This window comes from Gavia stellata, chromosome 9, assembly GCF_030936135.1.
Source record: "Gavia stellata isolate bGavSte3 chromosome 9, bGavSte3.hap2, whole genome shotgun sequence".
In the NCBI taxonomy this organism is placed as follows: domain Eukaryota; kingdom Metazoa; phylum Chordata; class Aves; order Gaviiformes; family Gaviidae; genus Gavia; species Gavia stellata.
Genome location: NC_082602.1, coordinates 21021197 through 21047721, shown reverse-complemented (window position 1 = coordinate 21047721; position 26525 = coordinate 21021197). Strand labels below are relative to the sequence as shown.

The 26525-nt window shown below is 46.5% G+C and overlaps 1 protein-coding gene across 1 annotated transcript; it reads left to right on the top strand.

The window, feature by feature from the left end:
- The first annotated feature begins 786 nt into the window (after positions 1-786).
- DRGX (dorsal root ganglia homeobox) lies at positions 787-17764 on the top strand. The gene is made up of 6 exons (XM_059821530.1): positions 787-820; positions 3685-3782; positions 4037-4138; positions 6722-6894; positions 7225-7337; positions 17499-17764. The coding sequence occupies exons 1-6, from the start codon at positions 787-789 to the stop codon at positions 17762-17764; spliced, it is 786 nt and encodes a 261-aa protein (XP_059677513.1).
- Positions 17765-26525: the final 8761 nt, after the last annotated feature.

Here is a 26525-nt window from a genome sequence, read left to right as displayed (position 1 = left end):
CCTTCTGGATTTTTTTTATATGGCTGCATATAAATTTGAATAGTTATTTTTTCTTGCCGAGGACATTGGTTTCTAACCCGAACACAGCTCACAGTGTGTTGGATGCTTTAGGAAGAAGACAGCTTTTAGGTTTTATTGCTGTTTCATTTAGGCAGAATAATTTAGATTTTTTTTTTAAACGGTTCATTCTTAGCGATAAGCATTTTTTTTTCTTTATGTAATTATTTGCTCTGGAAGGGCATATCTGAGATAACTAGATAGATAACCAGATAGATAGATAGATAGATGAATAAATGAATGACTGGATGGATGGATAGACAGATAAATAGATAGATAGAAGAACAAGAGCTTTATAATCTGCTATTCAGGGTAAAAAAAAGAAGAAAAAAGAAAAAGAGAAGCAACAAAGTTTTACTGATTCCGATTACTGTGCACCTACCATGGAGTTTTCTGCCTTTGGCTTTTTCAGTTCGTTGCACAGAGTGTTAGACACTACTTTCTCTGCTTCCTCTGGGATGGGATTTGGGATTATCAATGAGTTTCTCTGGGAGCTTTCTTCTGGTCATTCACCTGTTCTGTTCTTTCCCTCTCTCTTTGTCTTCAGGTCGGCAGGAGACACCTCGGCGGTGCGTGGCGGTGCCCGGCTGGGGAGCTGGTGCCGGCGTGTCGGTGTGGGGGGTGCGCGGAAGCCCCGCGCCCCGCGGGCTGGCCCCGGCCCCGGCCCCGGCCCCGGCCGCCGTCGGCCTCGCAGCGGCGGGCAGCGGGCGCTCGCCCAGCCGCAGGGCCATGTTCTACTTCCACTGCCCCCCGCAGCTAGAGGGTGAGTGTTGTCGCACAGAGACGTGTAGGTACAAGAGATGAACTTCGAGGTGTGTGTGGGGGGGTGCGCTGCGGGATGGAGGGAGAAACTGTGGTCTGACTTGCTCCAAGAGCCGGCACTTTTGACTGTGGGGGTACAGATATGTGCTGAGATAGCTGAGGCAGCTAAATAGAAAAGCACGTCATTTTTTTCCTTGAGAAAACACAACCTTATCCCCCCTCCCCGCGCCCAGCTTTCCCCTCTTGTCACAGGATGGAAAGAAGGATTGCATGATTTTTTTTTAATTTGATTTCTGTTGGAAAGGCTTGTTTTTACACCCCCACCCCCGTCATTTTGCCACCTGCCTCCCCTCTGTGGATAGCGATCCCGCAGTTGAGCCTCAGGCTACGAAAGAGATGCTTTTCTCCCCTCCCAGCACAGATGTTGGTGTCATGGCTGTAATCGGGACATTTTCAGGACGTGGTCACGCCTCCTCCCTCCAGCCAAAGGGACCGCATAAATCTTTAATGCTATTTTACAAACATTCTGCGGGAGGATGGGGAAAGACGGGGCACGACTGAAAAAAATAAAAAGCGGAAAATAAATATTTAGGAGGATTTTTTTCTTTGTGTTATTGATCAGAGGGGTTTGTTTATTTACTTTGTTTGTTTCCTTTTTTTTTTTTAAAAAAAGGCAGCCTTCGGGATTTCCCCGTGTCTCCCCCGCATGCGCCCAGGGCCCTCTGCACCCGCTCCCTCCGGCCAGCGCTCTCAGTGCCGGGAGCAGCCCCGGAGCCTCGGCCGCGCAACTTCAGCTCCGGGCGGGCTGCCCTGCCGTGCCCGGGCGGTGCCGGCGCTCGCCGCGGCCGCATGGCGGGGGAAGCGGCCCGTCCCCGCAAAATCCCCCTGCCCGCCCACCCACCCCGGCGCCTTGCACGGGCATCACCCGGCGAGCGAGGGGCTTTCCCCGCTGTAGCGCTGCCAGGAAGCGGTGGTCCACCGGTTTCACCCTCCTCCGGGGAAGGGTCGTCCCCGCTTTAAGCCCGGTTGCCCCAGGGCCGGCGGACCAAGCCGGTCTGCGCATCGCCGGCTGGAAAATTGTCTCCCCGAAGTTGTCCCCGGCCCGGCCGGGGGAGCCGGGCTGGGCAGGGCAGCGCCGGGGGTCCCTCCGCACCCCGCCAGCCTGCCCTGCCGCCCCGCCTGTGCCACCGAGCTCTGGGGCGGCTTTGTTCGTTAGTTTTTGGCAGACAGCTTTGAAAACGCGCTCTTGTTTGGTTGGTTGATTGTTTGTTTGTTTCTCCGGTGGCAGTTTGGGGCTGGTGCCTGGTTTTGGCGGCCCGAGCCGGGGAGCGGTCCCCGCAGGCTGCAGCCTCTCCCGGCGACGGGGGCTGCGGGCGGAGCGGCCCCTCTCTCTCCCGGTGTGGGCAGCAGCGCGGCGGGGGGGTGGCCGGTGTGCTCTGCGAAAGGACGAAACCACCCAGCGTAGAGCATCCCAAGTAAAAACCGAAACACCCCCCCCCCCAAAAAAAAAAAAAAACCAACAACCCCAAATACCACCCAACCCCCGAAGAAGCGGCAACAGAAAAGCCCTTTTCGGCCAGCCTTTTCCGTGGGTTTGGGCGCCCGGGGAGGCCCGGCGGGGCCGGAGGGAAGCGTCCGGGCTCTGGGGGTCCCCGCGACAGTATTTTATTCTCTGATGAGCATCTCCCAGGGCCGTAACGAGCAGTCCGCCTGTGCGAGGAGGGGGCTGGGAGCCTTGTTTATTTTCCAAAGTATGCTGCAAGACGAGCGGCGACCTCCAGCCCCTGTGCCCCGAGGCGGGGCCGGCCCGGCCCGGAGTGCTCCACCGGGCAGGTCTGCGAGTAGGGTCCTGGAGACACTCAGCAATGCTTCTGTCGGTTTGGGTACTTTTCTGTTCCGGGGGGTGGTGGTGTGGTGTGTTTTGGTTTAGGTTTCGGGGTTTTGTTTGTTTTGTTTTGGGGTTTTTTGCTCTGTTCTGTCAGCGAACAGAAAGGGAGCGAAGCTGTTCAGCCAGGGCACCAGTGACGTGTAACTGGGGGAGCCGCGGAGGCCGGGGTCTGCTCCGCGAAAGGTCGTTTGCATCCCGGCGGGCCGTCTGCCTTCTCCCGGCCTCCGACCAGGGACAAACTCCCAGTGCCCCAATCTCGCTCTCGGGCCCCTCGAAACCCCCCGTCGGGGAAGGGCAGGGGGTCCCTCCTCCAGCCCCGCTGCCGAGTCCCGGCGGTTCAGCCGTGGCCGAGTCCCACGAGCGCTCCCGCCGCCCCCGGTGCTCGGCACTGTACGAAGCCCCGTGCCCGTGTTCGCCGTTCACCTCCGGGCATGAGGGCGAGCACACGGGGGTCAGCTCGGCCACTGCTCGGTGTGTGGGTGTGCGGGGAGAAAAGCGCCAACGGCCCCAGCCCTGCTCCTTCCAGGCACGGGGGCTTCCCCTTGTTCTCCCGGCAGGCAGGCAGGGCTGTTACGACCTCGAGCTGCCGACACCACACCTAGGCCAAAGCCTCCTCTCTTCGTCCTTTTAAAACACAAATGGCCCGAAAAAGGCCCTTTCCCGGGGGCGGGCTGCCCCTCACCCGCGGCAGGGTGAGATCAGGTCGGCAGGACCCCCAGGTGCCGGCAGGACGCCCCAGCCCGGCGGGGCACCCGCTGCCCGGGCGGCTCCTGCGGTGCCCCCCAGGCCGGCCGAGCTGCTCGGGGCTCCGCGCCCCGCGGAGATGGGGCAGCTCTCCCCGCCCGCTCCGTCCAGCTCCCCAACGGTTCCGAGCCTCCGGCCCCGCCGCGGTGCCCCCGGCTCCCGACCCTTTCCCCCTCCCGGGGCGCGGCGGGGGCTGCGGCTCCGCGCCCCCTAACACGGCTCTCTGCCCGCAGGCGCGGCCCCCTTCGGAGGTCACTCCGCCGGCGACTTCGACGACGGGTTCCTGCGAAGGAAGCAGCGCCGCAACCGCACCACCTTCACCCTGCAGCAGGTACGAGCCTGCCTCTCTCTGCCCCCTGACCTGCACCCCTGTTGTCCCTTGCCGGCTCCCTGCCCGCCCTCTGCACGCCCTGCACCGCCCGGCTCCCTGCCCGGCCGGCAGCCCGCAGCCGCGGGCGGCCCCGCTTTCCCCACTCCTCGCAGAAACCTCCCTGGGGCAGCCGGACAGACGTCCCCCGAGACCGTACCCGCGCTCCAAGCCGTGCCCTGCCCCTGACAGATGTTTGCTCTCCTGCCCTCCACCAGCTCGAGGCACTGGAAGCCGTTTTTGCTCAAACCCACTACCCCGATGTGTTCACCAGGGAAGAGCTGGCTATGAAAATCAACCTCACGGAAGCCAGGGTGCAGGTAAATATTCTGGGGAATTATCTAACTCTCGGGTATTCAAACTGACGAACTTTCTTTTTTCTTTCTTTTTTTTTTTTTTGACATCATGACTGCAGAGTGCACATTTGGCCAAAGAACGCAAATGAAGACGATCTGTCATTTTCATGATGCACTTTAATAACATCAACATAATGTGGAATATTAGATTAGGTTGATTAATCGGTCATTCATAATTAACTAGTGATAATGTTCTACACTAATTTGTCCGCGTCTCCAAGGTACTAAATTACATCAATGCACATCCATTTCCTTGCTTTTGGAGGGGGTGTGTGTGGAGGAAAGAGCTGAGATGTGATTCTCCAAAGCAACTATGACCACTGTCGAGCAATGGGGTTAGTCAACTGCAGGGAGCCCAGCTGCCAGGAAGAAATCTTCTACACCTCTTCAACTTTTCTCCCTTTCGCCTTCTTTCTAAACACTTAATTTAGACAGCTAAAGAGCCTGCAGAGCAATTCCCACACCTTTGATATGATCCAATAAATACCATTGGCCACGATAGCTCTCTTCTCACCCGCACCCTTTTCCACCCCTTCCTTCCTTCCTTCCTTCTCCCCACTTTTTTTTCCCCCTTTTTTTGACCCAGGTGTTTGTTTTTCCACATCCAGGGATTAACTGTGTGTGTACAAGCTCTGCTAAGGACAGCAGTCCTGCGGTTGTCAGAGATGGATCCCTGTAACTCTGCAGGCATCCACCACAGAGTTGCAAGCCATTTTTTGAACACGATTATGTATTCATTTTATTTATGGGGCTTTTCTGCATGCTGTTTTTGTATTTTTTTTCTATTTAGGTGCTTGGGGTTAAGACTATGCAAAGATCTAATTGTAGGAAATATAATAGCTTGCCTTTTGTTCCCTAGGGTCATGTTAGTATCTCTTAAAACCCAATGGCTGAAGAGAGATAATGGAATTCACCGCAGTAAATTGGGGATTGTAAACAAATTATTTCTCCTATAATCAGATTATGCGATTCTGATTATTAAATCTGAACATGAATCATTGGTCATATGCGGGCAAATTAAACTGATTATTATTTGGAAATGAAAATCTCCTTTTGCCACTGCATTGTAGGTACTGGCTTAAAAAAAATAATAAAAAATGCCATTTTTGCTATTGGTGCCTAAAGACTGCACTGCAAATTGAGATAAATGGCACAATTATTGAGCATTCAGAAGTGGAAGATCATAACTTCTTCCTGAAAGGTGCAAGGGTGAGATAGGGGTGGTGACAATTAGATTGCTGAGGACTGGTGTTTAGCCTTGTTGTTGGCTATTATGCAAACAGACAATAGATGCAAGCATTTGTTTAGCCTGCTTTCATGCAGGGACATGGGGAAACACAGAGGATGGGAGATATGTTTACATTTATACCCCTTGCTCATTCAAATATGATTAATGTGCTATAAAGCAGAGTCTTAATCGAAGATGATGTTGTCAAACAATAACTAAATAGGGAAATAAACGACTTCATCATGCTCTTTCCTCAGAAGCAGGCGAACTGTCAGTGCAAAGTCATTAAAATATGATAATGAAAAATAGCTCAATTAAATGTTGTTATAGCTGTGACCTTCATTCAATTAAGACGCAAGAAAGTGTCTGCATTTTGCTTTGCATTTAACTGCTCTAAATTTAGAATATAGATAAAATCATTATTCAACGGTTGCTGATACATGCAATTAAAAGGCATCTAACTAAAATGGAGTTGTAGGAGGAGAATAATAATAATAACAATCTTGAAGTCATGTATTAAAATGTGGATTTCCTGACCTCAAGAGAGGCTTGGCATTTTCCACCTCAAACAAGGTGCTTTCAGAGCATCAGCTCCAAGGTAAATGGAAAAAAAAAAGTGTTTTGACTAAAAGCCGGGGGATAAAATCAAGAACATGAATATTTGTACTGCGTTACAGGGAAAAAATAAGTTTTGGAAACTGGTGTGTGCTAAACTGCAGAATGATCTTCCAAAATTAGTATCTACCACCTTTTGAGTCCCCTAAATGCAGACTGGACAAATACATCAGAGGAATAACAGAAAGCATCAGTCCTCTCCAGGAAATGGGCTGGATAAGATGGCCTAGTACATACCTCTTAATTTCTGACCTCTCTGATTCTAGCAGCAGCTCATTTAAAGACTTATATACAGTTTTGTTGGAGTGCTTAGATATGTATTTAAGTCCATCCCTATACAAAAGATGTGATAAAACATAGAAATCAGTGAGAATTAAATGTGTGCATGGAGGAAAGCACACATTTAAATGTTTTGCTAACTGGCACAGTAACATCAAAACTCTTTTTAATTTTTTTTTTTTATTATTTTTTTAACATTCCTTTTGAATGTCTTTAGACAGTCCTGGCTTGTTGTCCAGACACAGAAATATTCCAGATACAAACGTAGTCCTAAGGCTCAACTAGAATAACAATGGGGACACAAATAAGAAGAAGTTTTAGCCAATCTTCTAAATGACTGATTTCACTAGAGTAACAGTTTACAATTTCCTTGCTTTGCATTGGGCTAAACACGGTATTCAGCCTGGATTTCTCTCCTGCTCCAGGTGTGGTTCCAAAACCGAAGAGCTAAATGGAGGAAAACAGAGAGGGGTGCTTCCGACCAAGAGGGCTCTAAGGAAACCATGGCTGAGGTGGCACCTCCTGTGAGGAATTTAAATTCCCCTTCTCCAGCAGATCAAACCAGGAATAAAAAAGAGAGTCTGGAGATCCAGCAGAGGTAAGAGTAATACATGTTATCAGCTGCCTCTCTTTGGGGCAAGCATGTATCGTACGTATGTACATACATAGCCTGCTGCTAAGCTTTGACCTACGCAGTACCATCTTCAGGTACAGGCCAAATCATTAGAAGATGAGCTGTCTCTCTTGCAACTCACCGCTCCCCATGGAGATGTTGAGAAGCTGTTGGCTGTGGCAGGCTAATGTTATCCACGCTTGGTCCCATCTAGTTGGACACTGAGCCACCAACATGTTTGTGTGCATGCACATACGCTGTCTTCGGAATCAGCTAGTTCTGGTTTTAAGTAAGTTGTTTTCCCTTCTCCATCAGCCTGAGTCGAGCAGTGGGTCCTACAGGACCTTTCTTCCCTTCCTGTCTGCCGGGGACTCTTCTCAACACAGCCACCTACGCACAAGCTTTATCCCATGTCGCCTCTCTAAAAGGTAAGTGACTTTGTTTAACTTCAGGGGTGAGCTCAAAGAGCAGCTCTTTTGAGCTAGGTAGTATGCTCCCAGTTGAGCCAGTGGAGAAACCTTTGGGAAACGATGGATCCTTCTTTCTGTTATGATTGACAGCACTTGCACTGACCGATGCTGCAGGTACAGGAGTGAGTCTCCTGTTGTAAATTGTAGTGTCGTTTGTGGCAAAGCTCCTTCATTTTACTCAGACAGTTAGTTTTATTGAGGTCAGTGTTTGTCTCAAGGAGCAAGGCAGGTAGGGTTTGCTCCTTTAGAGTTTTCTTTGCGTATGCTTTTTTTTAAGAGTCAAATTTATACTAATAAATTAGTTATACACATCCTTTTGCATTATACATTACCTGGCACTGTTACCGATGCCTCATCCGCTCTTTGCATGCAGTTTCCTTTGCAGTACATCTCTGCACAACGCCAGCCCTTTCTCTTCTTGAACAGTAGGTCCCCTCTGAGAGCTTGAATAAAGCGTGTGCGTGGGGACAGGGGAGGATACAAAGTAATTCCTCATTACCTGGGACCCAGGCTTCAGGAAGGGTACATCTAGTGTCCACATCCTTTTCAGTTCCCAAAAAACAGCAGTATGCATCTTTTAAAAGTAAATCACCAGCTGATCCATTAGCTGTTCCTAGTCTAATAATTTATAATACTAAGGGTGTAAGCAGGATGAATTCAATTTATAGATTTATAGGATATAAAGCCTCATAGCACTGCCAAGCACAAAGTGGCACATACATTTACTCTCTGCCTCAATGTGGTGCAATAATTTGTGAGGAAAGTTTCCCAGTTTAAGACCCTCCACTATGAACACAAGTGTCCTCTAATACCTCTCACTATGTTCTCTGGCATACCTCATGCTCTTTGTGAGTGCTTCCAGTTAAATCAGCATTGCCAAGGTATATTCTGGAAGCAAATGCTTGGAACTGCTGAGTGTTGCATTATGTCTGGTGTCCTGGCCCCTGTTCCCCCTTCCCTCCTGTCTTGCCAAAAAAGTTGAAGCCAGACACACCATATAGCTACTGCTATTTTGATAGGTGTGGGACCTGTGATTTTGAATCAAGAAAAGCCATACAGGTGTGACCTGACCCCTAAAACTTAAAGGATGACTGTCAACCTAAACCCTGTAAGTGGGCAGTGGCTGCTGGACTGCACGAGTCCTCTTGATCTCCGATCTGTGACTGCGAAGTCTTGGGGCAGAGACTTTGGGCTTCTTCTGTTGGGCAGGAACAGCCTCTCTGGAGTAGACACAGGTGAAATTCTTCAGGCAAAAAGATTGTTCATTGACAAATGTAGTCCAGGGCAGGTTGAAAGGTGTGGAAATGTGGTTGTGTTCACTGAATAATTTTGGATGGAAGTAATGGATGTTTTTTTTTCTTAAAATTTACATTTAAGCATTTTCAAAATTAAATGCCTCAATATGTTTCTCACTTGTTTCATGTTTAAATTTAGCTAAATTTAAAAAAAAAATAACCCCAATAAACAAAAGCCAAGCAAAATGAAATAAAAATGAATGAAGAAATATTGGTCATGAGGGGTTTTTTTTTGTTTTTATTTATTTGGAAGACTTCCAGATATTATTTTCTGTTATTTTACAGCTCAGCCACTAAATTGAGAAATTAATAATTTGCTCCTTTTTACTTGATAGCAGTTTTATAACTTAGGGGCAGAAAAAAATCCTATTCCTGAATCTCTTGTTGTGATACTTATTAGACAGTCAGTTGCCCAGGCTAAGAGGCAGTGTCCCTGAAAAACTGGTCTCAAATGTGAATATAGATTTTTATAATTTGTATAGGGATGGTCAGTTATCAGATGCATGTATAGCCTCTCGATGAATGTTGTCAGCTACACCTGCAATTCATTCCTGAGATGCCTGGTTTGTATTTCTTGCCTGGCACTAGAAATCTCCAGATACATGCAAGGGGACTGGGATAACGTAGTATATTTTGATTTTAAGAAATCCAGTTACGGATTTGCATATCTGCATATCCACCTACCAGGAGCTTTGTGGAGCTGCCTATGCCTGTCAGCATATTGTTATACTTGCAAGGAACTTGTAGACTGAGCTGCTGCTTTGAGGCGACATCTTTTTCTTCTGCAGCTAAGTCTCAGTAATATCAAATTTTGGCTTTGAGGTTAAGGGGGAAGATTTTATTGTTCTATAAGGTGGCAAATTTGATTTATACAAGCCGAGAATAACTGTGGCATCTTTCTTGTGATATTTATATATGGAGTGTTGTCTCCTCTTTTCTTGGCTCATCTCAGCAAGTTCCTCTTTCCCTATTTCTCCAAAAGCAATTCACTTGGGCTGGGGTAGGGGCTATGCACAGCAGACCTTGAACTTCAGTCTCGTTGCCTGGCAGTGATGAACAGGACGCTCTCTAAAGTTTCTGAGTGGACCAAAAGTATCACAGGCCTGATTTGTATTTCGTTTTTCTTTGGTATGGAAACACCAGGTGAACGATGGTTCATCTAAACCAATGTATTTGAGAGCACAACTAAGCTCACATGTCATTCTGGAGGAAGAGATAACGGTTGTTGTAAGCAGGGAAAGGATAGGGAGAGACACAGTGTTCACAAAACCTTTATATGACCTTTGTCTTACTCAATTCAGTTTGTTTGAGTCTCCCTTCTCATTTCCCCCTTTGAGGTAGGAGCTGATTTGTACACTTCAGGCCTGTCAAAGGACAACTAACCCTACATTTAGGTGGGCATTAGTCTGTGTCATTATGTGTCTTAATGAAGTGACCTAAGCATCTCCCTTACGAATCTAGTCACATTTTGCAGCAGATTTGCCAACAAGACTCTCCCACAGTGATTCTGAGGGTATAGAACTTTATGCCACACAAAATCCCATCAAACTCAGCACAGGGCATAAAATTCTGAGCTGTTTGGTTTTTGGCTTGCTTGGATAAGGAGAAATTCAGCAAGTAGTAAGGTTTTCCAAGATTTTGCAAGTTTTATGGAAGAGTGAAAAGATCAAGAGCTCTTCTTGGTAACTCTCTTGCACTGGCCATGCTTTGAAACTACCAGGAAATCTTCATGCTTTTGAAAGCAAAATAGTTGCTCCAGAATCAAAGCACCATTTCACTACCAATGGATGCATGACCCCACTTTCTTCTATGCAAATGTCAAATTAAATGCAGGTCCTCTATGTGGATCCTGTAAATAGATATGTATTCCCACCATCGTGAGAACAATCCTGGCCAGTGAAGGGAATCGTATTCTTCAGTAAGACCGTAAAAGCTGCGTGCAGACAAATGGGCACTCTCAGCACATCAGATACTGCTGGGAAGTCTAGGTTATTTTCTTATTCTTTTGAGAGGACAAGACATGGTTTCTTGGGCTTGTGAGCCAACACTTTGTTCGTGTCAGTGAGTAATACTTGACTGATGCTTTAGAAGGAGACAATTAAAATCAATACAGTGAATAACAAGTGATGATGGTGATGTAACTGATTAACAATTATTTTATGCTCTCAGGGACCATTTTCATTCTGCCACCTGAGAGTTCTCTGTCTTCTGTAAAGAAACAAATACCTCTCTTTCTCCCTCTCTGACTTTGATTGCTTGGCTCTAGCCCCAGATTTCCAAGGCTGCATGAAGTGTCTAGGGCACATAGTTCCTGGTTCTAATTTGTAGTATAAGGATATAATAGTTGATGAATTTGGTCTAGCAGAGATGAGAAATCTCAGGACAGTGTAGCATGGGGCAGGGACTGAGCCTGCAACTTTGCTTTTGGAAAGACTGTGCAGTGCAGTGTAGGCTTGCCTCATGCTTTGTGTGGCTCTGCAACTCTTCAACAGGCAGCACTCGTCTGAACCCCACATGTGCCGCTTCTCAGTATGGATATTGCTGAAGCATGAGACTAGGTCTGCTCTGGTGAATGAGAAGAAAACTATTCTCCCTAAGCAATATGCCCCATGAACCCTGCTGTCTCTAAAACGGTGATTTTTTTTCCTCAAAGGGGTGGTATTGCCACCACAGGATGTTCTGTGAAGAAAGCAGGCCAGCTGTACAACAGAGATCAGAATGGTAATTCAGAGCATAGTCTGTTCCAAAGAAGAGTATATTACCACTGGACAGTTTTTCTCTGTTTCTATCCGATATTCTCTATTCAGTAATACAACAGACCTTTTCCTTTCCCTAGGTGAGTCCTCTCCCTCTCTGAAGTTTAGCACATCGGAGGCTGTACTTAGTAGCAAGCATCTGTCAGCTACCATATTACCTCACTGTGTACTGTTCTTTCAGGAAATGCAATTTCTCATTTGAAAAATTAGCATAAGATCATAATTTCTGTGGTATACAGGGTTTCCTACTTCAGGGTTTTAGTTCTTCACCACTGGCCGTAGCCAGGAAGAAGGTTGGCTCACATAGATGAAATTTCTGGTGTTCATTACTCTCTGAAATTGTCCTAATTTGACAACTATGCTACTTCATTGTGGTGACTTCGACGTTTCCGTGATCTTCCAAGACGAATCACTTACTGTAAACCATGCATCTGCAGTCCATTTAGTAGATTTAATTGCAGACCTCAAATATGAAGGGAAAATACTTGTTTTATTTATGGGCCGTATAACAATAGAGTCATCAGGAGAAGCTAGTGTTCTGTGCAGAGAGAGACCTCAAAGTACCTTCTTAATGGATGACAGCATGAATGCAATTCATTAATGTAGAAGATGTTATTAATGGGTGTAAACAAGAATCTCCGGTTTTTAGCGGAAGTGTTCTACCATTCTGGTGGCTGAGGCCAAAAGTGTGTCTGTTACATTCCACTGAAATTTCCCCAGACCCCGTGATGAGTGCAGTGTATGAGGAGAGAAATAATTACACTTGCCAGGGAATTACTTTCATAATTCACCCACAGCTCTGCTCTACACAAGTTATAGCTCAGTTAGTTTTCACGGCACCTCCATGCCACTGATAGAGAAGCAGGATTGCATCATGCACATCAAAGTGGATATTCCAGGGCACCATTGATTAGGCTCTTTTATGGTTTGTTGCTGCTGTGGTTGCTGTTGTTCATATCAGGGAGGCTTAATTGCAGTATCCAGGAAAAAAGCCACAACTAGAACTGCCCATCCATTACATTTCAATTCCTATTATGGAAAGATGAAGAGAATTTGCCTGATTCCATTGGGCAATTCCCATTGCCAAGGCTGAGAAAGAAATGTTCAAGGACTTAACTTACCCTTGAACTGGTGTTTACCGAATTGAAGCACCACTGCTTACAGTAAGACTGGGGAACAGAAATCAAAACTCTTGGCGTGCTTTATTTTCTCTGTCATTCTTGATTATGGATTTACTGGCTTTTTTCATGTAATATAGCAAATATATCAAGTGGGTTCTGTTCGGCATTTTCCCTAGTTTACCTGACACTGTGACTTTACAGAATTTAAAAAATTTCTTTAGTTTGCTGCACATTCACAGACCTTGAGCAAATTACTTTCATTCCTGTACCACAGGTCCCCGACTCTAGCACTGCCCTACCTCGCAGGTAGATTTTTTTGGTCTTTATCACAAATATTAGGGAATATGCAGATACTAGGAAATGGGTGCTGGCTTGTTCCTTTAGGACAAATCTTGATTAGGTTAGCGGACCTTAGCTGGACAAGGTTTCCTATTGACCCCTCTTGGACTGACACATGTCAGCAGGATTTAGGGTCAGATCACGTTTTTGATGTGGAAGGGAAGAGTGGCAAATGGTTGCTGAGCTGACAGTATTCAAAAGGCTGCTTCTGTTCTCCCAGCTCCTGCGGACTTTGCCACCAGCTTTCCTGTCCAAGCAGCCAAGGTTCTGGCTTCTGAATTATTTTTTTGGAACAGTACTAATGGTGCAAATAAAGGAGGATGAAATCTTCCAGTTCCAGTGTCAAGTTATTGACACATAAACGTTCCTGCTAGAGCAACTGAGCCAGATCATCAGCTCTTTGTTGTTTGCATTGGGCATATAGGGTTCACAAGCCAAGGAGATATGAAATCATAACATCTGGACTCTGCTGTCAGCTCTGTAGTGCTCTTCCAGCCTTTGGGTAGCACAGGCTGCCTTCCACACTTAACCAGCTTAGGCACTAGAAAGAGGAACCATCTAGCACAACTTTAGCAGCCTTGAGGCTACCCTGAATTGTACTGGGAGCATCTGGTGCCTCTCCATTTCAGGCTTTAAGTTCATGCCTTTCTTGTGCTTCTGAACCTCCTGATTCAGAGCTCAAGAAGGTTTGGATAAAGCCCCTTTTGTTTTTCCTGCTTGTGCCTCAGACTTTAATAGACACAGTGTTGGCATCATGTATGAAGAGCAAGAGGGAACTCCCTTTGAATCAGCTCTCACTGGCAAATGACACTATGAACTCAAGGCTGTTGTTGACCTTCCAACCCTTGTGAAAGTGATTTCAGATTTTATGAGGATTTAGAGCTGAAGCAAACCAATGTGACTACTATCAGAAGTAAACAATACTTAAATCAAGCATAATATTTTCTCTGAAAAGTAAACAGTATGCATTGACAGGTGAGGATTTTAAACAGGAATTTTTCCTCGCTTTCCTCCGTGTTAGGTTGCTGTTCAGCTGTCCACATCAAATGCTGATATGCACAAATACTGAAAGAGGAAAGGAACTGGGGTTTTGCCTTTTGGAAAGGCTATCTATTAAATTCTTTAAACTGTTGAGTTGAAATACAAAATATATGTTTTAAATACTTATGTATCAATATGGACCCCGCTCCCACCCCACTCTTCTCAGCTGAAACTGAACCTTGGAACTGCACAAAAGGGTCCACAACCAAAACTGTAGATCAAATATTGTTACAATTGAAATTTGATGTCGGCAGAGACAAGACAGAACTAATTTAATTTTTCCTGTCAGTCTCTGTAGTAGATCAATTAAACTGCCAAGTGGATCAAATATTTCAGACTGTATTTATTACATTAAGTATTTATGTTCAGGCTGAGCATTTAAGGTATGATCTCATATAGGAATACAAGGAGGTTCAGATCAATTCAGCAGAATTTGCTGTAAGTTAATGGAAATCTAATTGTGTATTTTAATTTTGTGTACAGGAGGCAGTAAGTTCCTGAAAGAAAGAAAATGGTACCCTGTCTGTATTGTAGCAACTTGATCCAAATCCCATTAAAGTAATGTCAGACTGTCATAGATGTTAGTGGAAGCTGGATCAAGATCTAGGGCTAACTGCCTAAACCTCACTGATTCTGATGGGAGCTAGGTGCCTAAACTCCTCTGAGGATCCGAAATAAGTAGGAATGATTCCTTCCTTCCCCATCATGGACTCAGGGTTACTGCAATAAGATGTAAAAAAACATTGATGTCTGCTATATGTGGATACCTCCTTCTTGGTGAAAGATCCCTGTCCATCGTGGGCTGGCTGATGGGCAGGTGGAGACCTTGGGCTCCTGATTCTCCCATTGTTCGTCTTGGCTTTTGTGCCAGCAAAGTCCGATAGATTTCGCTGGACTTATTACCCACAGACACAGGCAATTCTAAGGTAGATACAACCTTCCTTACAAACTACATTAGAAAGAAATAGGGCTAAATCCTACTCTCCTCTATTCCAGCTGGACCCAGGAGCAAATGGCACTTGTTACTTTACATTTTTTTGGAGTGTGACCTGTTGTTTACAAGTGTTTTAACCTCAGTGAAAATGAAAGGAATGGTTTATAGGTGAATTATTGCTAGAGATAGCCTAGTTTCCACCACAGGTAACTGCACCCTCAGGTTGCAGAGCCACTTGGTAATATCAGGTCTAATTATTAAGCGAAGAGCTTAGATTGGTACTGAAGACTGATAATTATTTTATCCCTCTCTAACAATGGAATGAAAATTATTCTTAGGGGAAGGAGTTGATTCCTGCTCTTCTGAAAAGAGGAAGACTCTTTTCCACTTCTCTCCACCTCCCACTAAGCAGACAATGTCTGCATTAGGTACCGAAGACGGGCCAGCCCTCTCCTCAACCTGGGAGATGAACAGCTGCATTTGAAAGTCTCACTCAGTTTGTGTTCGAAAGCAGCAGTGCAAAGGCAGCTGATGCACAGGCAGGCCTCCATGCCCCCCCATTTCAGAGCTGAACCTTAAGCTAGTGGGGCTTAATAGTAGTGAAAAAACAAATTTCTGTGTGACATCTGCAGCTAAAGACCTGCTGCAAGCTGTAGGGACTCTGAAGTGCCAGTCTTCCTCTCCTCCCTCTTGTTAAAACAGTGGCCATCCAACACCCTGAAGTGGCTGCGATTCAACAGGGCAAAAAATGACTTTATTAGTGTGGCTGGTGGTGGCAAAAACTGTAGGTTGTGTTACTGAGTGGATTTTGTTATAAACCCTCCTTCTGACCTGCTCAAATCAGCCACAGAATTCAAGACTGAGCTTCCTAGTGCTAAAAGCAAAAAATGGAGGATTTTAGTCAAGTGTTGAAACTTGCTTGTGTGATTTATTTGAATGCCTGGACCCATGGAAATGTTGGTCTGCTGACCATATACTCTAACAGAGGAATATTACAAGAGAAAAGAAGACTTTCCAGTTACATTAGTAACTTGTTCCTTGTAGATCCATTTTTTTTAAATGCAAAGAGTACTTTTTCCTGAATGTTAGCTGCAAGCTGCTAATCTCTTACAATTGCTGTGGGGAAGTCTTGCCAACATCCTAAAACAAACAACTGTCTGCCTTCATCCCTAGCAGATGGGTGCTGACCCGTTGCTACCGAGAGCAGAAGTGTAAAAGAAAGACTACCTGCTCCCTGCAGGTTATTAGTTCCATCACTTAGTCATGAGCCATTTAACTCAAATATTAACTGCAGAAATTAAAGCAAGTCCTTGGCTTGGAAAGATCAGAGGAAGACATTGCATCGTGTCAGGATATGCATGGCTAGGCTGTTTCTTGTTGGGAGGCAGTGTATCAGCAAAGGACAGGCTTTTGCCCAGTGTGTAGAAGAGGATGTGGAGTTTGTGTGGCCTCTGAGACCCCTGGAAAAATGGTGTCACCTGATGTTTCTCACCAGAGAGTAAATTAAAGTAGTAGCTCAGCCATCCCCCCCTGCTTCCTCTCCCTACTCTTCTGATACATTCTCCTTCATTCAATAGATTAATCTAAGCTAGGTACCATGGTGGCTTTTTGGATGGACTGCATGTCCTGCCCAGTGGTCAACCTACAATTCCAGATGTGATTGTTTGGGAACTGGCCAAGTCCCAGCGTTATCAAAGGTTAGCCAGAGGAAGAGCCTTCAGTGGTCCAGATCAGGAAGGAAACTAGTGGAGTGAGGACTGTCTCTGTCAGTGGGCTGCCTTTTGGCTTAAAGGGAGAGGAATACTAATTTCACACTCTCTCCAGTGTTTTATTGCCTGCTTTGAACAGCCTGTGTCTCAGATGATAGGGTAGAGATGGTCCGGCCCATCTCTCCCGATGGGACTCTTAAGCCATGTCAGCAGCAGCAGCTTTAGGTGGCCTTGGCTCACTTCTGGAGGCTGTTCTCTTTGAGTTGTCATCCTTAAGCAGCACAGACGTTGCGTGGGTGAAGGTAGAACAGACTCTTGCAGGTAGACATGATACCAATAGTTGGCAGGGGCCTGGCCAAGGAAAAGCCTATCTCATCTTACAGTGAGATAGGAGAAGGTCGGTAGTTCCTGCACAATAACCAGGATCTTTTAATCTTTCTCTCTGCAGTAATCTTTCCGGTGTAGACAAGTGATGGGACCCCCACACTCACCCAACAAATGCAGACCAGGCTTCAGTGTGCAGGTGGAGGGCAGGGGACACCTCCAGCACGGGGCTGATGGTAGCCACAGAGCAGCACCTTGGTATGAGAGCGGGGGATGAGCTCAGCCTTGCTTGTGAGGAAATCTCATGTGATCTAAACTTCACTGCTTGCTTCTGATTCTGCTCGCCCTCGCTCGCTCTGTTTGTCACCCTGGATGGCTCACAGTGTAAGGTCCTTCACAGTGGGCCTCAGCAGAACAGGATCTGTCTTTTCTAGCCCTGATGCAGAGAACATCTGTGTACCCGCTAAAGGTCAATAGGGGAGGGGGTTGTTGCCATTCGAGACTCCAACACCATCTCTGTCCTCTCCAGATTGACCATGGAGGGAACAGTCAGACAGTCCTTCCCCATCAGTGATGGTGCCTTGTCTCCTTCCTCCCCAGGGAGCCCGCTGTGCTCGTGCTGCGTTCCAGACCCCATGGGCCTCTCCTTCCTGCCCACCTACGGCTGCCAGAGCAACCGCACTGCCAGCGTGGCCGCGCTGCGCATGAAGGCCCGGGAGCACTCGGAGGCTGTGCTCCAGTCTGCCAACCTCCTGCCCGCCACCAGCAGCAGTCCCACTCCTCCTGCCAAACCCGGCCCCGAGGGCAGCCAGGACAAGCAGCCCTCTCCAGCCAAGGAGCACATGGAAGGGGAGAAGAGCGTATGAGACCGGACCGGCGCCAGCCCCTCGGCTCAGGGCAGGGACCTGCCACCGGGGCTCTGCTGTGGGGTGGCCTGCAGTGTGGCCGTGCCTGGGCAGGACGTCACAGGGCCGCCAAGGACCTGGCAAATCTGAGTGGCCTCTTTGGCTGCCTTTCACGCACCCTCGCTTTTCTTGCCTCACTGTAGGTTCATTCCCCTGATTTATCGGCACTATCTGTGTTTGGAAACGTTCGTGAAACTCTTTTTAGCCCCCTTCCACATCCCAGGGACGTCGACACGCCCAGGATCCTGGCTTGCTCCTGCACACCTCAGCTCCCATCCCGTGCGAGACGGAGGGCTGGCAGCAGGGCGGTGCTTCCAGACGCAAGGTCCAAGGCAGGAGAGGTATCCAGGCATCATTTACCCCACCGCGCACAGCAGAGGTGAAGGAATATGCAGGTATAAACCAGCTTGGCCTGCTTTTTTCTGATGGCATTTGACTTCAACCAAATCTATCCCAGGCAAGGTGTAAGAGAAGCAGAACATAGAACGAAACTCTTCACAGTTTTTTCCTTCTCCCTTCTTTTCCCCGAAAGTGAAACTTTCCATGGAGTAGATTACTGGGAAATTGCTGAGATCAGTTTATCCGTGAATAAAATCCTTGCACTAGTCTCTGTGTGAACATTAGTTTGTTACCCTTGCCATTCCCTGGGTTAGACATAAAAGACATATGACTCCAGAGCAGCGTTCATAGCTTCAAACAGTCATGCTGGTATTTAATGGAGAGCGCAGTTATGTCTAGATCTGCACAAAGCTGAGATACTCAGCATCACTCTCTTGGAAAGAAGGACTGTAAAACAAAATAATCCTGCATTGCAACACTGCAAATATGTACTTGCATGTTGTGTTTTTAGTCAAAAGAAAATAAAGCTTGGAAGGATATTCCTTTATGCCATCCAAAATCAGACTGTTCCATTCACTGAAGGCTTGTTGTAATGAATCTAGATATGAAAATATCTTATTACAGAGTGGGCACAGTGCGTAGGAGAAATTGGTGCCTCAGGCAATATAGTCTTATCTCTGACCCAAAACTCCCCAAAGCAAAGCAGACTAAGATCTAATGCTCTAAAGCAGGAATTTTAATCTGGGGTGCCCCACATTTTTTCCATGAGGAATACAGATGCAGATTTAAACTTAGTGACATGGACTTGCTTTTCTTAAGTGCGTTTTGCAGACTCTTTAGCCTTGTCCACAGACCTCCTTGGAGAACAGGGTGAAACCACTGCTCTGAGACTTGACCAAGTAACACGGAGGCCAGTGGAAGGATTCCTGTCAGCTCTGAATGTCTTCAGAGCAGGTCCTTTGTGAGAACGCTACTAAGGTCTGTCCCTTAAGGGGTCCCCATTGCAGCCCTAGAAGTGGTGCTGTTTAACCCATGGGCTGATTTTGCCACAGAATCTTGACTAGCAGAGCCTGTAGGTTTTCCTTTACCAGCGCAAGTTTTTTCTGCTGCTCTTCATTCAGGGCTGATCCTGCATATTGTGCTGAGGACCTCCTGCAATGTGCTGAGCACATGCTTTTACACTGGGTTGTGTTTGGCTTCTCGCAGGATCTGAGCCTGAGGATGTGCTTGGAAAGGCAGTCCCAAGTAAGTTTGGCAGCAAAAATTTCTCTACCCTACCCAGGTGATCTCAGCCTATGAATTTCACAGAACCCGGGACTTGTCTGGGGCTCACAGGACCCTCCCATACCCCCAGTGCACACCTTGGACAGGGCTTGGTATCAGTGCCCATTCAAAGGGTGGAAGCCCTGGTCTTCAGGGGGTGGCTCAGTAGCACCGAGCACCTTCATTGCTCCAGGAGTGAAGGGTACTGGCCATGCCCCCAGGGTGGGATTTGTTTCTTCTGGAGACAAGCCACTGGGGAGGGCAGTGCTGGGTCTGTCCTTTAATCCAAGTACAAAGAAAAGACTGACAGGGCCCACATTCATCAAATGGAGTAATTTTGCTTTACTTTTGCTACACCATGTGTTCCTTTTGAACTGTCCTAATTGCGGGGGAAATGTGCTTTTGTGTTCCTGCTTCAGGAGCTGCTCTGCTGAACTGTAGGTGGAGATGGCTTCCCCGGCTGCAAATTATGGCTTAGTTTAAACAACAGCAACAACCTTTTTCTTCCACCAAAATAAAATAGATTGCTGTGTACTTTGTTGTGGGGAGCAGTTGGAGAAGAGAGATTCACTGTTTTCTTAGTGATCTTCCTAATAATTTTTTTTTTTGTGGATGCCCCCCCCAAAAAAAGACTAAAAAAAAATTCTGCTCCAAAGAGGCAGGCCCAACTTCATTTCAACATAATTACCTTGCATTCAGTTGAACTTCAGCCCTTCTGTACACTAACTCTTCAATCTAATTGTTTGATTAAACTCGTATTTCCTCCAGAAAGGTACATAAATAAGTGAATTGTTGAGCAAATTAAGAATACTTAACAGCATTGCATCTGAAAAGTAGTTACGCTGATTAAATTTTCTGTCCTTGAGGATTTTCAGGAAATTACTTTTGATCGTCAATAACACAATTAAGTAAACTACACGCACATTAGCATGAATAATTGATAAGAAATTATGTATTACCACGAAGCACTGATTTAATAATTCATGATGCGACACTCTAGTGACTGTGCAAAACTGGATAACATCGACAAGTCTGCCTGATGTTGCTGGAAATGCTGCAATTACAAACAAGTCCATAGTTTTGTTGTACAGTAAAGAAAAGTATCTGATGCATGCTGTAGTTTCTGTTCATTTAATACTTGAATAAATTTAGAAAAAAGACCGTGAAAAGTTCCTGTACTGTTTTTCTTCAGATCAATTTCTCCGTCCAAGCATCTGCTCTCACATTGATGACTGTCCTGCTTAGTCCTGCTTAGACCACAAACATGCAGCAGAGTGGGGGAGGATCTCAGATTCACAGCTGGAACCTGCTGGGTGTCTCACAACTTGCAAAATTAGGGTGCTCAAAGTTTTGCAGAGCCTCCTGTTAGGAGCAAAGTGGAATTAGTCCCCCTAAAGTCTGAGCCCAAAGTCTCTTAGAGTCTTCAGTGTCTGATGTGTCTGTGCTTATAATTATTCAGCATGATTTTGTGGGTGGTTGTTCTAAGTCAGCCATAAATGAGGCTTTCAGATTTGTATGTTTTAAGTCTGCACAATACCACGTTAAACCCTAGCCCAAATTGCCAACAGTTCTTGCAACTTCCCTAGGGGAGGTAGATATATATTTGCATTCTCGTTAGCATGTTGGGGGAACCAGGGCATGGTGAGCCACATTTTCCTCTCAAGTTTTGGTCTGAGACTTGTCTGCTCAGGGCAGTGCAGCCCAAGGGAACATGCTTGAGGTCACCAAGCAGTAGCACAAGGGCAAGAGCAAAACTCTCAGTTGTGCCCGCTTCTAGCCACCAGACCCCCAAATAGACTGCCCACCGTGGATGAGCCACCTACCTTCTTTCTGTGCTATCATATATCAGGGCTATGCCACTTAAACCACTCCTGTAATGACCGTCTCAGTAGCTCTGATTAAGTCTGGCATTTAAAAGTTTATAACTCGGCTATAAAAAGTCACTCAGGCTGAACCCCGGCATGAGAGGCCCAAGCGGATGATTTACATGTGAGCTATTCCAAAATCAGCCTGCATGATATTTTTTCAGTTCTGTGAAGGAAAATGGAAGTCCAAGGTTTGAGGAATGGATGTAAGACAAAGATGATTTGTTTAACGGCTTACTGCATTGTCACCAGATCCCATGCAGTAATTGTCTGTGAATTTCCATACTAGCATGAGCCAGGTGTAGCACGAACGGCCTCTGTGCAAATGTCACTTGCATGATTTTGGCAAAGCATGTCCAGTCCTGGGTGCTTTTCTCAAGAAATCACAGACATTCACAATGCCCAGATTTCCCCTCATCCCCCACCTTCCCTGCGCAGGCCATCTCCTGGCATCCTCACTCACTGCTCTGTCGGAAGCCTGCAGTCCTGCCTCCAGCTCTGTTGCTGCCTCCCTGCTTGTGCTGTCCCCCTACCACAGTTCCCCCTGTCCCATGCAGAGCACTGAGCCCAACACTGGGGAGGCTATGGCAGAGCCAGCTGGGGGAATCGGTTCTCAGGGCTTGTGTTCTGGTTATAGCAGCGCATTGGTCTAGATTTTGTTAATGCAGGTTGATGAAAAGCGCCAGGCCATGGGACCTTCTTTATAAGGTTGCATGCCATCCTCTCAGCTCTCCATGATTTTTATCTCTTGTATATCTATTCAGGCCTCCTGATGCCTACCTACATTATAGCAGGAAATGTGAAGCTGAGAATGCACCTTCGCTCAGTTATGCCGTAGGCTAGCGTGTCCTACACTGCATGCTGGATAGTAATGAGATTGTTAGGCTAATTGGCTCTTTATTAAGAGTATTATTTACAATGATGCTGAAGGCCATGTGCATGCAGAAAAAGAACTTGGTATACCATCAAACTCTACCCTCTTGCAGTTGGTGCCCTCCCCTCTGTGTTCCCCACAGGCTGCTGCCCTTGACAAGTTTGGGTTGACCTTGTCTGCATCTCCCGGAGAACTCCCCCATCCCCTGTCAGGGCCAGGGAGAAAAGCCTGCTGGTAGGGCTGTGCCTCTGGGAAGTTTGCATTTCTGCTGCGCGCTTAAGCTTTCTGCTTCCCTGCAGCAGAAAGAAACCAGCGCAGTGAGGGAGGAAGTCGTTTGCTGCTGGGCGGACCACAAGGGAGCAGGGGATGGAGATGAAAAGCTTGTGGTGTGCTGCTGTGGCACATTCTCCCTCTAAAAGAGCCGTTACTCAATAAAGATCCTGTTGTCCCTGGCTGTTTGTGCAGTGGAAGCAATGTGTGAAGTGGGGGAAGTGAGAAGCCCTGAATTGATGCCCGAGTTCTGAGTACATAACTCAGACCTCTCCACTGAAGAGTTTGACACCCCTGCCATAAATAAAAGAGCAGTAGAGTACAATAAACAATGCTTTATCCTCTCCAGTTAAAAACTTCCTTTGCACTGTAGTAAAATATTGACTTCAGGTGACCATATTACCACAAAATACAATCTTTTCCTCATACCAACCAAATAAGCCTTTACACAGATCTGACCCATGAGAATAAGAATTTCATTGGCATATAGCAAATCCAGCCTTATTTGAGAGTCGTGTGTCGCCAATATTTTAATAATCCGACCACAACATCCTTATTGTCTGCCCTAAGCTCTCTGCCACAAGACAAGTAGGTGCCTGTTTGCTGTCTCAGAAGTCTGAGCATCATTTTTTTGAGCTGTGGCAAGTCTCCTGTGGTAAACTCATAATAGTTAAAACTCACCAGGATTTAAAGTATTGGCCTGCATAAGTCCTCCAGTATTTAGCCTTGATGGCTTCTTCTGTAGTCAGTGCTTTTGCAATGCTGTTGTAACATCCATGACATGAAACAAAGAAGGAAAAAACCATGACCATTTTAGCCAAGAAGAGTTCTCACATGCAGAGCAACAAAAGGCAGCTCTTTTTTGCAGGCTGAATCACTTCCAGACCTAATGCCCATCCCAACTCTGTTCTGATGGGCCTGGAAGTTACCTTGCATCTCTATTTTCTCATAAAAAGTGACAGCAGTATTGAAGCTGTTTCTGGTCTTGGACAGTTAACAGTTTAGCTAAATGGCCCTACAGTCTCCTGGAGCACCTGAGACTGCAACACTCTGTTAGTACAGAGGAAATACTCACTTCTCTGGGCTGGTCTAATGGCGGGGTGGTTGTTACTGCCCTGCTTTCTAACCCGCAGCACAAGCCAGAGTACTGTGACATTAATGCTGTATACAGGTGGACACCTGGAAGTATGTCAACTTTCACAACTTTTACCCATCCTCTGCCCCACAGATGGCCTGGACAAATATGGCTCATTAGCTGCCAAGGTCTATTCTGGTATACAAGTTCCTGTGTACTCTGAGCAGTGCCCTTCAGCCCAGGTTGGGAGACCTCTGATAGTATGGTCAGAAAGTGCACCCCGGGAACAGCCGTCAGAAGGCAGCCCAGACACAACCAGTCTGAGACGCTGGTTCTTGGGACTGGTCAAGGTCAGGAGAAAACTTTTAATTTCTAATTAAATTGTGTTTGTTTTGTGAGCTGAACTGGTTTACCTTTTGGTTCTCCTGCTTCAGAATTTTTGTTTATTGAACTCCAGCATTCAATATTGGCCCTAGACACTAACACTTGCTATAGTGGCAAATTTATTAGGACTCCCCTCGGTATTGAATAGGCTGAGGTTTTTTATTATAAACACAGAGCTTCTTTACACCCTCACTGTACATGAGCCGATGTGTTAAATAAGATCCAAGGCCCATTAAATAAAGAAGCCCATCTCTGCAAAGAAGACTCCCCAGGAACCTAAACTCTGCCTGTTATATCACAGCTGGCTCACCCTTGCGCCATCATGCTGGCTGAAGCCATCAGGTTTTGGCAGATGCTTGAGAACCAAGATGCTGATGTGATCACCAGTCCTTGGCATAGCAAGAGATAGGAGCATCCCTGGGAGTTGTTTGTTTTTATTAGAAATATTTTTGTAGCAGCACACAACAAATTGGCTGCTGACAGGGAAGGAAGATGTACAGGAGAAAAGAGCTGATCCCATTTCTCCTCTGAACCATTACTCATGTTTAGAGCTAAACCTAACTGGGACTGAGCCAGAGGCTCTCCAGGGAGGATTTCACAATCGCAGTCCAACGGGGGTCAGAAAAGAAAGTTTCAAAATCCCACTCAGAAAGCCAAATACCTGAATACTTCTCCCGAGGGGCTGAACCCAGGAGTAATCCAGATTGGTGTTGCAGCTTGCTGTTCAGATAAATAACGCAGACAACAAGCAGCCAGGCATTAGCTCATGTGTGTGTGTGTCTGTTAGCAAACCCCAGCTTCATCTCCTTTTGATGGGGTTTCCCTCCATAGGGCTCAGGACCTGCATTTAGGTGAGTCAGCTTCATGCACCCCACAGAGCCATTTTTCTGTCAGCGAAGCCCAGGACTTGCTGCATGTTTTATCCCTACCTCCACTATGAGTCTGTGGGACGGAGCTCACAACCTGGGTCCAAGCGGGAGGGAAAGGAAGTAGGACAGTTTCTTACTCAGTGATTTCTTACAAGTGATCCCTTTGCACCGTGCCCAGCCATCCTGAGCCCTACATATCTGTTTTTTTCAGTGAAGACATACCGAAGGGAGGTATTTCTTGCTAAGGGGCCCCCTTCTTTAGTAACTGAACCAGCCTCCATAGCTTGGGAGGCTTGCTGTCCCCTCAGTGAGGGCTTATGAGCCATCTGGGACCCCTCAGTGCCTCTGTGTCACCCTGCTGCTCAATGCCACGCTGCCTTGGCTGCATCACGCCTTCACCAGAGATGAGGAGCAGTACAGCTGAAGATGCAGGCGATACTCTTTGCCCCACACAAAGGGATCACTAGATCTGGGCTGAAACTTTCTTTTGAGGTAGCATTGGTTGGATTCAATTTGTTTTGTTAAAATGTCATAGGTCTGCTGCTCTGTACAAATGTCAACTGTCTAGAGAGCTGCTGAGGCTGGGAAGCCTCTTGTTTATGGGAAACTCTGGAAGCCTTCCAATTTCTGCCCAGTTCAGATCAAATCAAACTTTTTAAACAATAATCCAGTGAGTTAAGAGCTATGCCTTTGCACCAGCTCAATGAATCAGATGATACATAATAAAATTACTTTAGTGACACTGGAGCTCTTCTGTTCTGCAATACACTGTTTGCCAGACACTGTGAAAACAGGAAAGGAGTGAATAAATGAGAGTCCTTGTTATTACTTAGATTTTAGAATTACATTAATAAGTGAGGAAAGGAGGAGCCAAGGTACTGAAGACATGTTGTTCCTACTGCCACTGCATGGACAAGTGATTTGGCCTTGATTTCATAGTCTCTGTCTTTGGGACTTACATGTGCCCAACTGAAATAGCTCCTGCATGTCAGGGTGGATATATCTGGGCCACAGTTTAACAAGGCCCATAGGAACGCAAGCCTTAGCACCTGCTGCAGAAGGGAGTGGCATTGGCCAGATGTTTCTTTTGTAAATGATGATACCTGTTAAGCACATGGGTCTTCCTTCACCCTCTCCCCCCGCCCTTTGCCTGGGACCCTTTCTCTTCCTGAGCTTAGCTCCTCGCACTTCTATCAGCAGGAGGGAGTATTTTGGGCTCGCTACAGGTGGACCAGGAAGCCCTTGTGAAGTGCTTCTGCTGGCAGAGACAGCAATAAGCAACAAGGGGCAGAAAAGTCTTCAAACAGTCCAGTGTGGTACAGGAGATGGTGTCTACTGTGTGCTGAGTTAGTTAACGGCATATACACAGCAGTGTGAGCATTAATTTGGGGGAAATAGGACTGAGTGGGGGTTTAGTTTGATTTGGGCTGGATTTAGGATTAGCCAGAATAAAAAGCATGCATTGGGATTTGTGTGGTTTTATCTATGTCCCCTGAGCATCACAGGCTTCCTCCTGCTCAGCCCTATCAGGCGTACGCGACCTTGGCTGACAATGCTGTTCCAGCAAAAGCTCATAGTACAGTTGCAGTCACATGTATAAAACCTTTTTTTTACTACTTGGGTCAGATTTATTTACAGGGTGGTCTTCCTGCCATAGTACCAAGCTCAGTTTTACTGACAAAGCTGTGCTCCCTGAAGGAGCGCTTCAAGTGCAGTGTGAATATACCATTGGTCTTACATTAGTGCCACTCTCACATCGTGAATGTGGCTGGAAGCTTTTCAA